This window comes from Lupinus angustifolius, chromosome LG19 (assembly GCF_001865875.1).
Source record: "Lupinus angustifolius cultivar Tanjil chromosome LG19, LupAngTanjil_v1.0, whole genome shotgun sequence".
NCBI classification, from domain to species: Eukaryota; Viridiplantae; Streptophyta; class Magnoliopsida; order Fabales; family Fabaceae; genus Lupinus; species Lupinus angustifolius.
The window spans coordinates 18,140,206-18,157,054 of record NC_032027.1 but is presented as its reverse complement, the minus strand read 5'-3'; the positions used below and the strand labels follow the sequence as shown (position 1 = coordinate 18,157,054).

The 16,849-nt window shown below is 35.9% G+C and overlaps 1 protein-coding gene across 1 annotated transcript; it reads left to right on the top strand.

Annotated features, from left to right (window-relative positions):
* LOC109334036 (auxin response factor 1) lies at nucleotides 3,152-16,244 on the top strand. Its single transcript, XM_019569609.1, has 19 exons — nucleotides 3,152-3,306; nucleotides 3,639-3,695; nucleotides 3,983-4,098; nucleotides 4,178-4,273; nucleotides 4,397-4,453; nucleotides 4,612-4,764; nucleotides 4,863-4,947; nucleotides 5,238-5,328; nucleotides 5,443-5,607; nucleotides 5,866-5,985; nucleotides 6,069-6,144; nucleotides 11,717-11,882; nucleotides 11,968-12,455; nucleotides 13,071-13,261; nucleotides 13,365-13,533; nucleotides 13,927-14,146; nucleotides 14,232-14,719; nucleotides 15,335-15,525; nucleotides 15,629-16,244. The coding sequence occupies exons 2-19, from the start codon at nucleotides 3,668-3,670 to the stop codon at nucleotides 15,798-15,800; spliced, it is 3,072 nt and encodes a 1,023-aa protein (XP_019425154.1). The 5' UTR covers nucleotides 3,152-3,306; nucleotides 3,639-3,667; the 3' UTR covers nucleotides 15,801-16,244.

Genomic DNA, 16,849 nt, shown 5'->3' with positions numbered 1-16,849 from the left:
AGATTTGGCATTTTCCTTCCTAGACTTTCTCTTCACATAATCAACTCAGTCACAAAATGTATGGTTTGTCCAAGAAGCATTGGCAGCTAAACGGATTTTTCATTTTCCTTCCCAGACTTTCTCTTCATTGAATCAAGTCTTTCTCAATAAGCATGTATGGCATACGAATGGGTGGGAAACCAATCCAGTTAGTGGAGTCTCTCATGCCAGCCTTTAAATTTTATTATTTCTATTGCTTCATTTGCTTGATTATGTATGCTGTTAGAATAGGAAACATATCTTGAAATTTGAGCCTATCTGTTTTGTTGTGTTTAAATTGTTATATGCAATACTAATGTAGCTTCATTCTGTTATGATTGATGTATATTTATGTTCTTAATTTCCATCACAATACCATTAATTTTATATATTATATGAGTTGAGTTTATTTAAAGGCAAAATCTAATTTCTCTTTACCAGCAGTATCCTCATGCTTAATAGTCTTATGCCTCCCATCTAAAACTAGATGAAAATAAAAGAATACAATATGCTTATGACAATCATTTTCATTAATAAGTTTAGTTAAGAATCACTAAACTCAAATTCATTCAAGTATAAGTTCTTTGAAATAACAAACAAACAAGATAGCAAGAATGCTTTTAGTTTTCCAAACTTGAAAGCACAAAAAATTTGTTTATGAAAAAACCATACAAAAATTGAATGCAAAAGTGCAATTAAAATTATGATTCATATTTAATTAAAAGTAAGTTGTTTCCGAGATTATTTATAGAGTTTAGAAAGGTTTTCAAGTACATTCGTGCAGGTAAGGCATTGGCTCAAAGGAAAGAAGATGGTTGAGTTCCAAAATTTAAATTGTAGCAACAACACACAATAATTGGATTGTGTTGTGGCAATTAAGTACAGGATCTCTAGTGTCCAATAGAATAATGAATTACTCACTTCACTAATTTGTTGCTGTCTCATTTTTTTGTTTTTCGAAAAGTCATTTTTAGAATCTTGTAACACATTTTTATCCTTTTAAAACTTTATGCAAATGATTGATCCTCCCTAAAAACACGTGTGATCAAAAGCAAAGTTTCATTTAGTAAAGGGTAGACCTATTCGAGAAACCAAGTATAACTTTATCTAGCACTCTGTGTTTGTTCTCCATGCATCAAAACCTTTGAACATTTTTATTTTTATTATTGATGTTGGTGTTTTCACCAAAACCAAGACAAGATCAAAGGCAAAGACTCTTCACAATCTGATATGCATAAATTGTATGAGGCTTCACAGTTTAGCTCGAACCTTAAGCGAGTTAACCTGACCCATCCGGTAGTCCGTTTTGACATGTTTATTCACACGTTAAAAAACTTGTGATTGTAATATTGTATAAAGAGTGGGGATCTACTTACTCCACTCTTTATCATGACCATCAAATTCTACAAGGCACCCTCATTAGAAAGCCATATCCTTCCAATACATTTCCAATTCTCCAACATAACGTCTCTTCAATGAGAGACCAACTTGTATATGATAGGTTCTGGTGTTATACTTTGGGATATAACACATGTACTTTGTTTAATGTCGGTCTTCATAATATTAATGTGTTCATATGCTATTCGAGGACTTTTTATATGTTAAATTTCACAAGGATGAGATAATACAAATAATAATGAAACCTATAAGGAGCTAGCCAAAACATGTGTGGAGGGAAGATCAACATTCCAAAATTCTTAAAGCATATGAAAGAAGTAAACTTAAGACATAGATTCATGATTGCATTCGGAATTAATTTATGATCTTGGTTTGATATATTTAGGTATTGATTGATTTCTTGTCACTGATTTGAATAGTGGATAATAGGTGGTGGCCTATAATTATAATCAGAGATGAAGAATAAAGATAGGTAATGATGATTACAAAAAAGGGAAAAGTCTTAAACCTATACAATTTAGAACAACTTCGATATCTTTAATCAATTGTAAGTAATTGAGATTCACAATCTAGCTACACACATCAGTAGCCACATAACAACATATACATATGTTTCTCCTTGTGTTGGCCCAATACTCTCATATTTCCTATCATTCATGTTGCAAGGCCTTGAAAATGGCAAGTTTAAGCCAAATTCTTGCCAGAAATTGTTTGGTCAGCATGAGGTTCATAGACCTGTAAGTACCATATGAAAAAGAAGATGGGCCTTTTCTGAATTTTATTCTTTCCTTTTAAACATTGTGCAGTTGAAAATATTAGACTAGCAAAGCCATTCTCTTGGCCTTATTTCTTTTTTGTAATGTTTTTAAAAAAGACCTTAATTCTTGGAAATGACTTAACTGATGTCAATTTAGCCTTGGCCTTTGAACCTCTTGTAAAAGAAAGTTGCACTTCATAAATGTTTGTGGTTGGTTTTATATCTGTACATGACTCAATAATAGTCCTTATTATGAAAAAATGGATATAATTAATATGATCTATTCAATTATATGACAATTAACTAATTTTTTTATTTTAATGATTCATATGATTTAGTTTATTGTTGCACAATTTTTATGAGATACTTCACAACCAGACATTTTAAATTGAAGTATTAATATTATTTTTCTATTAGAGGTTGTTGGGTTGAGATGTTCAAATCCTAATTGGGTGTAACTTGGATGTTACTTAGAGACGATGTGAGAGTGTTTGAATAAGTACTTATACTTCAACGCTCAAATCAATATGAGAAGATATGTAGAAAGAATAAAATACAAGAGGATAAAATTGAGTATTAAGTATTAATTTTAAATATATTTGTTTTATGAGATAAATTAAAATTATAAAATTTAGACATATAAATAGAATAAAAAGGTATTTGTATTTCATAAGCCCTATTTATATATGTGTTCATTAAAATAAAAAATTCCTTATTTTTATAAGATTGTGTTGTAAATTTCAATCTTAGTATTGAATATTTGAATGCATAGATAATAACATAATTTTATAAATTTCCAAGTCTTCATCCTCCCAATTATTATACATGGAAAATTTTGTATGTAAGATACTAGATAATAATTTATTAATTAGCTGAAATTTTTTCCCAATAATGTAAAAGTAATATAGGAAATGTGAATTTCATGTGAGTAAATAATAATAAAAACTAAAAAAATACAAATATTAAGGATATAAAAGGAAAAGAAATTACTAGAAGAGAAGAAAGAGAGAGCTAAGGGGAACAGAGAGGTTGGTGTCGGCTTCAACCACAGCACGACCCTTATCATCAATTTTTGATTCATTCATCCATCTTCACCTAGATTGAATCCCAACACAACACACTTGGTTTCATAGGTAATCATTTATTCTAATTCTAACCTAATCAATCGTCATTTTCGTATCCTGATTCTTAATTGATTTTGTTTTTGTCTGTTTACGGAATTGGAAGTGGTGAATGAAATGGATCCATATATGATAATAACATAATAACAATTGATACTCTGATTCTGATTGTTGCGTTGTTTTGTGTTGGGATTATTAGATCCACAGTGACTCACTGAAACAACCTGAGTCAATCTCTTCACAATTAGTTAGTTAGGGCTCTTCCTTTCTCTTTGTTTCTTAATTATTTAATTAATTAACTACATTGCCAACTCAACTTAATACTATTTTTGTTTTCATTTTAGTTAATTCAACCCTAGATCCATTCATTCATATGGCTTCAAATCATACTTCTGCTCCAGGTTCGTTCGTTCATTTTTCTTCTTACTATTTTTGTCTCTCATTTATTACTCGCATTTACAAATTATCTATTTCATTCACACCTTAGTCATAATTCACTGTTCATTCATAATAGCATACCATTTCCCATGGTTATTCTTTACATATTCAATTACGACAAATTTGGTTTTACTTTTACTCTATCCTATCTAGTTAGTTGTGCATATCTTCTACAATACATACATTTTGCATAAATAAACATATGAAGAAAATTAAATTTGTATATACTGTCATGTTTTACTTTATATAGGGGCAACCAATGATGCTTTGTACAAGGAATTGTGGCATGCCTGTGCTGGGCCCCTTGTCACTCTTCCCCGTGAAGGGGAGAGGGTTTATTACTTCCCTCAAGGTCATATGGAACAGGTAATTGACCTACACCGTCATAATTCTAACTTTACTTCCACTGTATTGTATATCTTATCTGTTCTTATTTATTGTATAGCTGGAGGCATCTATGAATCAGGGATCAGAGCAGAAAATGCCTTCCTTTAATCTGCCTTCTAAAATATTATGTAAAGTGGCTAATGTTCATCTAAAGGTGACTCAACATTTTTCATCACAGACTTACTGAATACACTTTCTTTTTGTCAGTCACTTATTTGGAATTTTGTCATGCTTTATATGACCATCTTCAATTGTTAAACTCATCTCGGATTTGTAGGCTGAACCTGAAACTGATGAAGTGTATGCACAAATAACTTTGCTTCCTGAACCTGATGTTAGTTCTTTCTCTTATTCTTTATTTGACGTGCTCTTTATATTTTATCATTTCTACTATTTTATTTTATCTTCCGATTCCATTTCCGGCATGATGTTTCCTGTCCATTTGGTTTTGCCTTTTTTACCCTCATTTGGTTTTGCCTCTTATTGGTTTAGCAAAGTGAGGTGACTAGCCCTGATGATCCACTGCCTGAACCTTCAAGGTGTACAGTCCATTCATTTTGTAAGACCCTTACTGCTTCGGACACCAGCACTCATGGAGGTTTCTCTGTTCTTCGAAGACATGCGGATGATTGTCTCCCACCACTGGTTAGCATTATTTCCTCGTTTCGAAAACCATTAGATATACTTGATCATGCCTGTCTTTAGTTGTTCTTTACTCTTTCTAATTCCTATGTGTTGTTCAGGATATGTCTCAACAACCACCATGGCAAGAATTGGTTGCAACTGATTTGCATGGGAATGAATGGCATTTTCGACATATTTTTCGAGGTAAGCAGTTTTTTTCATCCTAACAGAACAGAAATAACCTGAGGTTTATTTTTGTGACTGTATAGTTTACTTAGCCATTTAAACTTAAATCCTGATGAAATTTGTAGTTAAGTGGATTACACTCATTAACAACTTTTGTTTTTGAGGTTCTGTTAAATAAATCTTGGCAGGATTCATAAATTTGTGGATTCTCACTTGCTCAGCTATTATCTTGTTGGTTTGTAAATATGCAATGAGATTTTGATGTTTATGCTGCCAGTAAGTTCCTGACCAGACAGAGTAATTTTCAGGGCAGCCCAGGCGCCATTTACTGACCACTGGGTGGAGTGTCTTTGTCAGTTCCAAAAAATTAGTGGCTGGTGATGCATTTATATTCTTAAGGCAAGTTGTTTGATCGTTCAATATCATAAGTACTGGACCTCTCTTCTATTAATTGCTTTTGTTTTTTAACATTGTTATGATTGTGTTTGTTTGTTGTTGCATGTGATATTCTAGAGGGGAAAATGGAGAGCTGCGAGTTGGAGTCAGGAGGCTCATGAGGCAGCAAAGCAACATGCCATCTTCCGTTATATCTAGTCATAGTATGCATCTCGGTGTTCTGGCCACTGCATCTCATGCTATTGCCACTGGAACACTGTTTTCTGTATTTTACAAGCCCAGGTCTTGTATTTAACTCCGCAAAGTTATTAGTCTCATATTTATTGGTTTTAGTTCTTGATTTTGATGCTGTCAGCTTGTCATATTTTGCCAGCGGCTAGTGTGCCATGAATTACTGTATAGAACTGTGTTTTGTTTGTAATTATGCACATGCCACCTGCTTGAGTGCAATTGATAAACTGTGTTAGGTATAATATTATGATTGAAATGATATTTGAGTTCTGCAGAGACTTTATGCTGACTGTCAAAGTTTATTGCCAGAACAAGCCGGTCAGAATTTGTTGTAGGTGTCAACAAGTATCTTGAAGCTCGAAGTCATATACTTTCTGTTGGGATGAGATTCAAAATGAGATTTGAGGGTGATGAAGTTCCTGAAAGAAGGTGCTCAATCTGGTTGCTTGAATTTGGTATTTTGATTTTAACACATTTTTCAATATGAGAACCTATCCTCACCCTGTATACAGGTTCAGCGGCACAATTGTCGGTGTTGAAGATAATAAATCATCAGTCTGGGCTGATTCTGAGTGGCGATCATTAAAAGTTTGTATACTGTTTTAATTACATTTCAAGTGCATGTTTTGTAGTTTGCATTCAGTAGGATTAAAAAATTAAATTTTCCAAATATATTATTTGTAATATTAGTGGAAAACAACCAAAAAGTAGAGTTTCTTCTTGCATGCATCATCTCTTTATATTGGTCAAGAAAGGTCAATTTGCTGATGGAATATTGATGCAAATGATATTTTATAGGCTCCATTTGGTATACCCGATAGTATAGGATAATAGGATAAGGCATGATAACGTAAAGAAGCTGATAAGCTCTTGTACTATCAGGTTTTTTGGGCACAGTCTAAAGCACCTGAACTAATTAACTTGACTAGTGACATTTTCTTTAAAACCACCATCTTAATCGATGGAAGCAAAAACCAGTAACCATGTTTAAGCCCTCCATGCAAAATAAATTAGTAGCTTTGATGCTGAAAGATTAAGATAGAAAGATACAAAAAGAAATCCCAAAAACCTCATGAGGCCATCTTTTCTCAGAATCCAATGGTCACAATTTGTAAGCAAGTGTGACATTGGATTTATAGGGCATTAATTGGATTTACCTAGAATAATAGTTGTGGTGTTTAGTGGCTTGAAAGAATGGCTACAGCGGTGGTGGTTGTGTGGCTCCCTTGATAGTCAGACAGAAGTCCGGCAGCAATATGGTAGTGTAGTCAGGCAGTAGTCCTTGCAGAAAGGAAGTGGTAGAGTGATTGAGTGAGGAGGATGAAGTTCAGGAGTTGGGAAGAATTACCATTGTATTAGGTCTTTTCCTACGGCGGGGTAGAGGATAGAGTATCCCTGTTATAATGGGATAAAGATTGTTGACTAGATTCAGCTGTACTATCATATGTCAACACTTAAAACATGTTAGGACATGATAGTATACTGTTAAGATTGGTAAATAATTAAGAAAGAAAATTGTAGAATAGAGAGAGAATTGAATGAATTTCTTCATGATCGAGAAACCCTAGATCCTTATTTCATTAATTGAAGAGAGAATTACAAGATTGGTGTGAGAATTACACTTTCTCCTACTGATTCCCTGAATCAGCTGATTCCCTGAATCAGTAAGCTATCACTCTAATTCTTTCTAAAAAACTACTTTCAATACATTCTCACTAGCTATTTATTTCCCCCAAGAGCCACCTTTAATCAAAGTTGGAGGATCTCTTCCATATAGTGCTTTAAAGGGTATCATACCAACAAAAATATTATAAGTAGTGTTGAATCAAAACTCAGCCCAAGGTAACCAATCCACCCATTGTTTTGGTTTAGGTCCAGCACAACATCTCAAATAAGTCTCCAAACTTCTATTTACTACCTCAGTTTGACCATCTGTCTGGGGATGGTAGGCAATACTATATTTGAACTTGGTCGGCAATCTGAACAGTTCTTGCCAAAACCTGCTCAAAAAAATTTGGTCCCTTGTCTAAAACTACTGTAGCAGGAAAACCATGTAAACGGACCACCTCCTTTATAAAGATGGCTGCCACATCTTTAGCAGTGAAAGAGTGGCCTAATGGTTAATCTGTCCACCACTACCAGTATTGTATCCTTACTCTTGGATTTTGGTAACCCAAAAATAAAATCCATGGAGATGTCATGCCATACTTGAGTTGGTATTGGGAGAGGCTGCAAAAGTCCTCCAGGAGTCAATGTTGAATATTTTTGCCTTTGACATACATCACAAGCCTCAATGTATTGCTTTACATAGGTTCTCATACCTTCCCAATAAAAGAAGCTAGACACTCTCTTATAGGTCCTGACAAATCCAGAATGGCCTCCTGAAGCACTGTCATGACACTCAACTAAGATCAAAGGGAGTTTATTTGAACTGTTGGACAACACCAACCTCCCTTTGTAAAGTAATTTGACTGCTTGGAAGAGAAAATCTGGATGAGAGTTAAGGTTGCATGCTATGTCTTGTATTACCTTCTGCCACTCAGGGTCTTGTTGGGCCTCTTGAAACCAATCATCCTCTTCTGCTAAATTGATTATAGAAACAACATACATAGCCTTCCTTGAAAAAGCATCTGCAATTGAGTTATCCTTTCCTAGTTTAAATTGGATCTCAAAATCCAAGCCAATTAATTTAACTGCCCACTTGAACTGTTCCTCACTGAAAAGTCTTTGATCTGTGAGGAATTTCAGACTTCTTTGGTCAGTCTTGATCACAAAATGCCTACCCATCAAATAGTGCTTCCATTTTTGGACAGCCTGCACTAATGCCATAAGCTCTCTTTCATAAACATACTTGAGTTGAGCCCTAGCAGACAATCCATTGCTCCAAAAAGCCAAAGGCCTTCCTTCTTGCATCAACACAACCCCTAACCCTTAGCTAGATGCATTTGTCTCCATTATAAATGTCTTAGAGAAATCAGGTATGGCGAGTAAAGGTAAATTGATCATGGCTTGTTTTAGTGTCTGAAAAGCTAGAGTAGCAGCTTCACCTCATAAGAAACTATCCTTTTTCAACAACTCATTCAAAGGCTTACTATCTTGCCATAATCTTGTACAAACCTCCTGTAATAGCTTGTTAGACCCAAAAATCCCCTCAAACTCTTCAAATCTTTAAGAACAGGCCAGGAACTCATAACCTCTACCTTTGATGGATCCTCAACCACCCTTGAATTAGAAATGATATGGCCCAAGTATTCCAGACTGGATTTGGCAAAACTGCACTTCTTTTTATTGACTTTCATAGGGTTTAGCCTCAATGCTTCTAGGACCTTTCTTAAATGCTCTACATGGGCTTCTTCATTTCTGCTATAGACTAGAATGTCATCAAAGAAGACCAAGGCAAAATGCCTTAAGAATGGTCTCAAAATCTCATTCATGATAGCTTGGAATGTGGAAGGAGCATTGGTTAAGCCAAATGACATCACCGCAAATTCATAATGGCCTTCATGTGTCCTGAAGGCTGTTTTATCAATATCATCCTCTCTCATCCTAATTTGATGATATCCGGATTTCAAATCCAATTTAGTGAAAAATGTGGCTCCTCCTAACTCATCCATCAACTCTTCTATGGTTGGAATAGGGAATTTATTAGGTACAGTGATCTTATTCAATGCACGATAGTCAACACAGAATCTTCACCCTCCATCTTTCTTTTTAACTAGGATGATTGGACTAGAGTAGGGGCTAATACTATGCCTAATTACTCCAAAAGCTAGCATTTCCCAACCAACCTCTCTATTTTAGTCTTCTAATAATGAGGATATTTGTAAGGCCTCATATCAGGAATTGCAGCCCCCTCTGTCAAATGGATGGCATGATCTTGTCCTCTACTAGGAGGAAGCTCCTTGGGATCTGAGAATAATTCTGCAAATTCATCCAGCAATCTCAGTATAGGCGCAGACTTGGTCATTTGAGACACTGCATTTCTGCTAGGTGGTTCATACTAAACCAACAATCCTTCTCCTTCCTCCTTCAAGACTTGCATCAAGGCTCCATATGGGAGTTCTGTTCTGGCTAAAGCTGGATTGCTAGATATTCTGATCACTTTGTCCCCTTTCTTCAGAGTGAGCTCTAACTTCCCAAAATCAACCTTAACTTCCCCTAACCCTGCCAACCATTCTAACCCTATCACCACATTAACTCCCTTCAATGTAAACAAACATAAGTCATGTGCTTCTTGCAACTGTTGCATTTGGAACTGAAGTTGGGCACATTTTCCTTTGCATCTCACCTTATGACCATCCCCTACCTCTACCAGGTAAGGAAGAGTATCCATTACTAGCAATTGTAATTTTTCCACCAACTTAGAAACTATGAAATTGTGGGAGGCTCCACAATCTATCACTGTGATCATTTATTCCCCTTTACTTGTCCTTCCACCTTCCAAGACCTGGTAGTAGTGAAACCAAACATAGAGACAAATGCAAAGAATTGAAAGAATGCAGCAACTCTTCATTGGTATCTAACCCTTCACCATCCTACTCTAACAAAATCATTCCAAATTGCCCATTTTTGCATTTGTGTTCCCTATTATAAGGTTTCATCACATCGAAAACATAACCTCTTCTCCCCCTTATCTCTGAGTTCAGCACTAGTTAGGTGCTTAAATTCTCCTCCTAGCCTTAAATCCTTCCCTCTAGGTACATACTAACATTCCTACTAACTTCATTACCACCAGATCTGTCCCCCCTCCTATCTCCACTTGACTATGTCATGGAATTCCATAAGGCCTAGTACTATAACTAGAACTACCTTTCTTACTAAGGAGCATATTCTTCTGTTCAATCAACAATACTTTTTGAATAATCTCAAATAAAGAATTCAATTCATACAATTTTACCTCTGCTTGCAGTTCCTCTTTCAATCCATTCAAAAAGATCCCCCTCATGAATTCTTGATCCATAGATCTCAAGGCCCCCACATACTTCTCAAAATCCTCCACATATTCCTCCACAAATCTTGTTTGTTTGATGGACAGTAGTTGCTCAAAAGGATTTTGGATCATGGAAGGTTGAAGCCTTCGAATTACAACTATCTTGAAACCTTCCCAATTCAAGCTTGGGTTGCACTTCTCCCACCAGTGATACCAAGAAAGTGCTTTCCCTTCCAAAGCCATAATTGTAGCCTGCATCTTTTCTTCTCCTGTAACCTCCATCAACAGAAAATATTTGTCAAACCTGTGAGTCCAACCAAAAGCATCTTCCCCCGCAAAGATGGGGATTTCCAGTTTCCTCCATTTCTCCTTGCGATTCCATTCTTCAGCTCTTCCTCCATTGCTCCCCATTCCTTCGTGGATAGGGCTAGTATTATTGCGATTTTGGCCAACCCTAGCCACTAGCTTTGCAATCTGATCCTCATGCTTCTTTGTCGGAGCCTCTACAAATTCTAGCCTCATTTGCATTTCCTCCCTCTCCTGTTTCCAATCTTCATCGGATCGTGACATGCTTCTTGTCCTCATGCGCAGCTCAAAGATGGCGTGGATTTTTCAGGGCACCAGAAATGGCGCTCTGATACCAGTGTTAAGACTGGTAAAGAATTAAGAAAGAAAATTGTAGAATAGAGAGATAATTTAATGAATTTCTTCAGGATCAGGAAACCCTAGATCCTTATTTCATTGATTGAAGAGAGAATTACAATATTGGTGTGAGAATTACACTTTCTCCTACTGATTCCCTGAATCAGTAAGCTACCACTCTAATTCTTTCTAAAAAAACTACTTTCAATACATTCTCACTAGCTATTTATTTCCCTCCTTTCTGTAACTAACTTTCAGAAAGTTAGTTATAGGGAGTTAGTTATTCCCTTGGTGCTTTTGGCGCCTAACATAAACTCTAGTACTAGGAGGTTTAGGCCTTCCTCTAATTCTATCATATACATTCTCATCAGATACTCCAAACAGACTTATATGGTGGGAAGTTCAGTGGTGGACACATTAACTGGCCTAAAAGGAGATAGATGTCATAAAAGCACACTTAGCTACCAGAAAATGGCTAAAGATTTTGCACACGAGATAAATTCAAAGGCAACATGTTGGATAAATAGGATTTGAAAGTTACATGGAAGCTTTTGGCTCATCAATGTTATGATTGATAATGTATTTCAGGTTCAGTGGGATGAACCGTCATCAATTTTGCGTCCTGATAGAGTTTCTTCGTGGGAATTGGAGCCACTTGTGTCTACTGCTCCTGCGAACTCCCAGCCAACCCAAAGAAACAAGAGATCAAGGCCTCCCATTCTACCATCAACAATGCCTGATTCTTCTCTGCAAGGTGACTTGATCTTACATAATCTCTTTCTTACAATTCTGTTATCAATGCTACTTTTCTGGGTAATTTAATTTTCAATGTGCATCAGGCGTATGGAAATCACCAGTTGACTCTCCAACTTTCTCTTATTATGAACCTCAACATAGACAAGATCTTCACCCATCACCTAAATTCAATTCTACAGCATCTAACTTTCTTGGTTTTTGTGGAAATAGCTCTGCTTCCAACAAGTCAATATATTGGTCAAATAGGATTGAAAACTTCACAGAATCTTTTTCACCTGTAGCGCTTAAAGAATCTGGAGAGAAGAGACAGGGCACTGGAAATGGCTGTAAGCTCTTCGGGATACAGCTACTTGGGAATTCTAATGCAGAAGAAAGTCTGCCAACAGTCACTTTGTCAGGAAGGGTAGTTGATGATAGGTCTGTTCCATGTTTGGATGCCGACTCTGACCAGCATTCTGAACCATCAAATGTTAATCGATCTGATATTCCTTCAGTAAGTTTTGATGCTGAAAAATCAAGCATGCAGTCTCCCCAGGATTCACAGAACAGGCAAATAAGAAGCTGCACAAAGGTAGCGTAACTGTTTTTGTTGTTGGTTTATCATACACTGCACCTCTCCCCATTTTCATTCACAATCCTGTAACTTCCTTGGCGTAATTTTCCTTTGCACTAATTTAGTTGACTGTATGCAGTTATTGACTTATTGTGTCTTCATATCACACATTTGTATGATGATTTATGCTCCTTATGATATATTTTAGAATTTATGCTCCTTATGATATATTTTAGAATCTATGCATTATTGATATCACGCGATCAATAAGTATATAACATTATCGAAATGAACAGAATTCTACAGTGAATATTATTGCCACAATAATACACAGTATGACTTCCAATATTTTTCCATTCCTCAGAAGTCAGAACCTACATTAAAAGTTCATCTGGGAAAAAACTCAACCTTCTTATTTGAAATAGAATCCACTAGTCCTCATTAGTCATAAAAACTAATGTAATTAGTAGCAAGGGTTAAAAGATTCTAGTTTTTGGAGGATTCAATTAAATTTTGTACTTCATAATGTTTGTCTTCTACTGATAAAATTTGGTTTAGCTTCCTTCATTTACAAAATGGCATTGCCTCCATTATAATGAGATCATTTATGATACAATTTTAACGTTATTATAGGTTCACATGCAAGGTATGGCTGTTGGAAGGGCTGTGGACTTAACACGGTTTGATGGATATGAAGATCTGCTTGGGAAATTGGAAGAGATGTTTGACATCAAGGACGAGCTTTGTGGATCCACACAAAAATGGCAGGTTGTTTACACTGATAATGAAGATGACATGATGATGGTTGGGGATGATCCATGGCTGTAAGATCATATGATGCTGATATTTATTTACTCGGACACTTTTAACTGTGCGGAATAATATTTTTTATTTTGTTTATATAACATTCTTGCTATTCTCCTGCAGTGAGTTCTGTAGTGTCGTAAGGAAAATTTTCATCTACACAGCAGCTGAGGTGAAGAAGCTTTCACCAAAAATAGGATTTCCAATCAATGAAGAAGTTAAACCAAGCAAACTGGATTCTGAAGCAGTGGTCAATCCAGAGGACCAGTCATCTATTGTGGGGTCTGGTATCTAATACCCCAAGATCTTCCAATACTGTAGTTGTTATAGACAAATAATATTAGTATGAAAGTAGGAAGTAGAACATGAAAGAATTGAGAATGAACTTGGCAAGCAATTCACCATGGAGCAGCATGACTGTTCCGACGCAGAGGACTGCTTGGTGCTTTTGGCGCCTAACATAAACTCTAGTACTAGGAGGTTTAGGCCTTCCTCTAATTCTATCATATACATTCTCATCAGATACTCCAAACAGACTTATATGGTGGGAAGTTCAGTGGTGGACACATTAACTGGCCTAAAAGGAGATAGATGTCATAAAAGCACACTTAGCTACCAGAAAATGGCTAAAGATTTTGCACACGAGATAAATTCAAAGGCAACATGTTGGATAAATAGGATTTGAAAGTTACATGGAAGCTTTTGGCTCATCAATGTTATGATTGATAATGTATTTCAGGTTCAGTGGGATGAACCGTCATCAATTTTGCGTCCTGATAGAGTTTCTTCGTGGGAATTGGAGCCACTTGTGTCTACTGCTCCTGCGAACTCCCAGCCAACCCAAAGAAACAAGAGATCAAGGCCTCCCATTCTACCATCAACAATGCCTGATTCTTCTCTGCAAGGTGACTTGATCTTACATAATCTCTTTCTTACAATTCTGTTATCAATGCTACTTTTCTGGGTAATTTAATTTTCAATGTGCATCAGGCGTATGGAAATCACCAGTTGACTCTCCAACTTTCTCTTATTATGAACCTCAACATAGACAAGATCTTCACCCATCACCTAAATTCAATTCTACAGCATCTAACTTTCTTGGTTTTTGTGGAAATAGCTCTGCTTCCAACAAGTCAATATATTGGTCAAATAGGATTGAAAACTTCACAGAATCTTTTTCACCTGTAGCGCTTAAAGAATCTGGAGAGAAGAGACAGGGCACTGGAAATGGCTGTAAGCTCTTCGGGATACAGCTACTTGGGAATTCTAATGCAGAAGAAAGTCTGCCAACAGTCACTTTGTCAGGAAGGGTAGTTGATGATAGGTCTGTTCCATGTTTGGATGCCGACTCTGACCAGCATTCTGAACCATCAAATGTTAATCGATCTGATATTCCTTCAGTAAGTTTTGATGCTGAAAAATCAAGCATGCAGTCTCCCCAGGATTCACAGAACAGGCAAATAAGAAGCTGCACAAAGGTAGCGTAACTGTTTTTGTTGTTGGTTTATCATACACTGCACCTCTCCCCATTTTCATTCACAATCCTGTAACTTCCTTGGCGTAATTTTCCTTTGCACTAATTTAGTTGACTGTATGCAGTTATTGACTTATTGTGTCTTCATATCACACATTTGTATGATGATTTATGCTCCTTATGATATATTTTAGAATTTATGCTCCTTATGATATATTTTAGAATCTATGCATTATTGATATCACGCGATCAATAAGTATATAACATTATCGAAATGAACAGAATTCTACAGTGAATATTATTGCCACAATAATACACAGTATGACTTCCAATATTTTTCCATTCCTCAGAAGTCAGAACCTACATTAAAAGTTCATCTGGGAAAAAACTCAACCTTCTTATTTGAAATAGAATCCACTAGTCCTCATTAGTCATAAAAACTAATGTAATTAGTAGCAAGGGTTAAAAGATTCTAGTTTTTGGAGGATTCAATTAAATTTTGTACTTCATAATGTTTGTCTTCTACTGATAAAATTTGGTTTAGCTTCCTTCATTTACAAAATGGCATTGCCTCCATTATAATGAGATCATTTATGATACAATTTTAACGTTATTATAGGTTCACATGCAAGGTATGGCTGTTGGAAGGGCTGTGGACTTAACACGGTTTGATGGATATGAAGATCTGCTTGGGAAATTGGAAGAGATGTTTGACATCAAGGACGAGCTTTGTGGATCCACACAAAAATGGCAGGTTGTTTACACTGATAATGAAGATGACATGATGATGGTTGGGGATGATCCATGGCTGTAAGATCATATGATGCTGATATTTATTTACTCGGACACTTTTAACTGTGCGGAATAATATTTTTTATTTTGTTTATATAACATTCTTGCTATTCTCCTGCAGTGAGTTCTGTAGTGTCGTAAGGAAAATTTTCATCTACACAGCAGCTGAGGTGAAGAAGCTTTCACCAAAAATAGGATTTCCAATCAATGAAGAAGTTAAACCAAGCAAACTGGATTCTGAAGCAGTGGTCAATCCAGAGGACCAGTCATCTATTGTGGGGTCTGGTATCTAATACCCCAAGATCTTCCAATACTGTAGTTGTTATAGACAAATAATATTAGTATGAAAGTAGGAAGTAGAACATGAAAGAATTGAGAATGAACTTGGCAAGCAATTCACCATGGAGCAGCATGACTGTTCCGACGCAGAGGACTGCTTTTGTATATTGCTGTTTGATCTTCCTTGAAAGATAAGCTTTCTGGTATTATGTTTTCTCTCTCTCCCATTTCTTGATTGCCAAGAATCTTGTGGTCCTTGCTTGTTCAGTTTTGAATGGGCTGCGAGCATGAAGAAATGTGTGGTCTTATGGTCAAGTATCTTACTGTGCATGCATTTGTTTTTTTTTTTTGGGTTCTCTCTGTAATTCACTTGATGTGATGCGTCTCGTTTTTGTATATAACTTTCTATAATCGTTGAATACTATTTAATGTATGTATATCAAGCATTTTGCTCCCCATACAAGCAGTTTTGCACAATCTGATCGGGAGTCTTTTTATGATGATACTTTCATGCGGGGCTGTTTCATTTGAATTACGAATATATCATGGTATGCTTTATCTGCTGCTAGATTACCACGACTCCGATTAGGGGTGTAAATGTGATCAATTATTTGAGTTTGACTCTTTGATCATGCTCAAACTTGAAGTTGGGCTTAGTTGTTCAGGGCAATACTAATGAATGTCCTAAAAGGAAAATTTGTGTATTGCATAATAATGTATTCAATATTTTGGTAGTTTAAGAACCGTGATTTCCAACATTGATTTTTTAACCAATGTCCTAAGGTACATGTTGATCAAATTATTTAAGCTTAATCTTTGTAGGCATGAGTATGACCATATTTTCATCAGTGCAAATGTTTTCTTTTTCTTTTTTGGTTAGTAATGGAAGACTAATTCGAAGTGGAATGATTATCTGGTTACAATCTCCTGTGCTGCTCTTTGTATAGACTAATGTGGACAACCCATTGGCGACTAGCGTGGAATCTGTGCTACCACTCACTCATTCAAAGATAGCTGTAATAATTGCCTAATGCCATACATTGCACATTCGATATAAATTTTG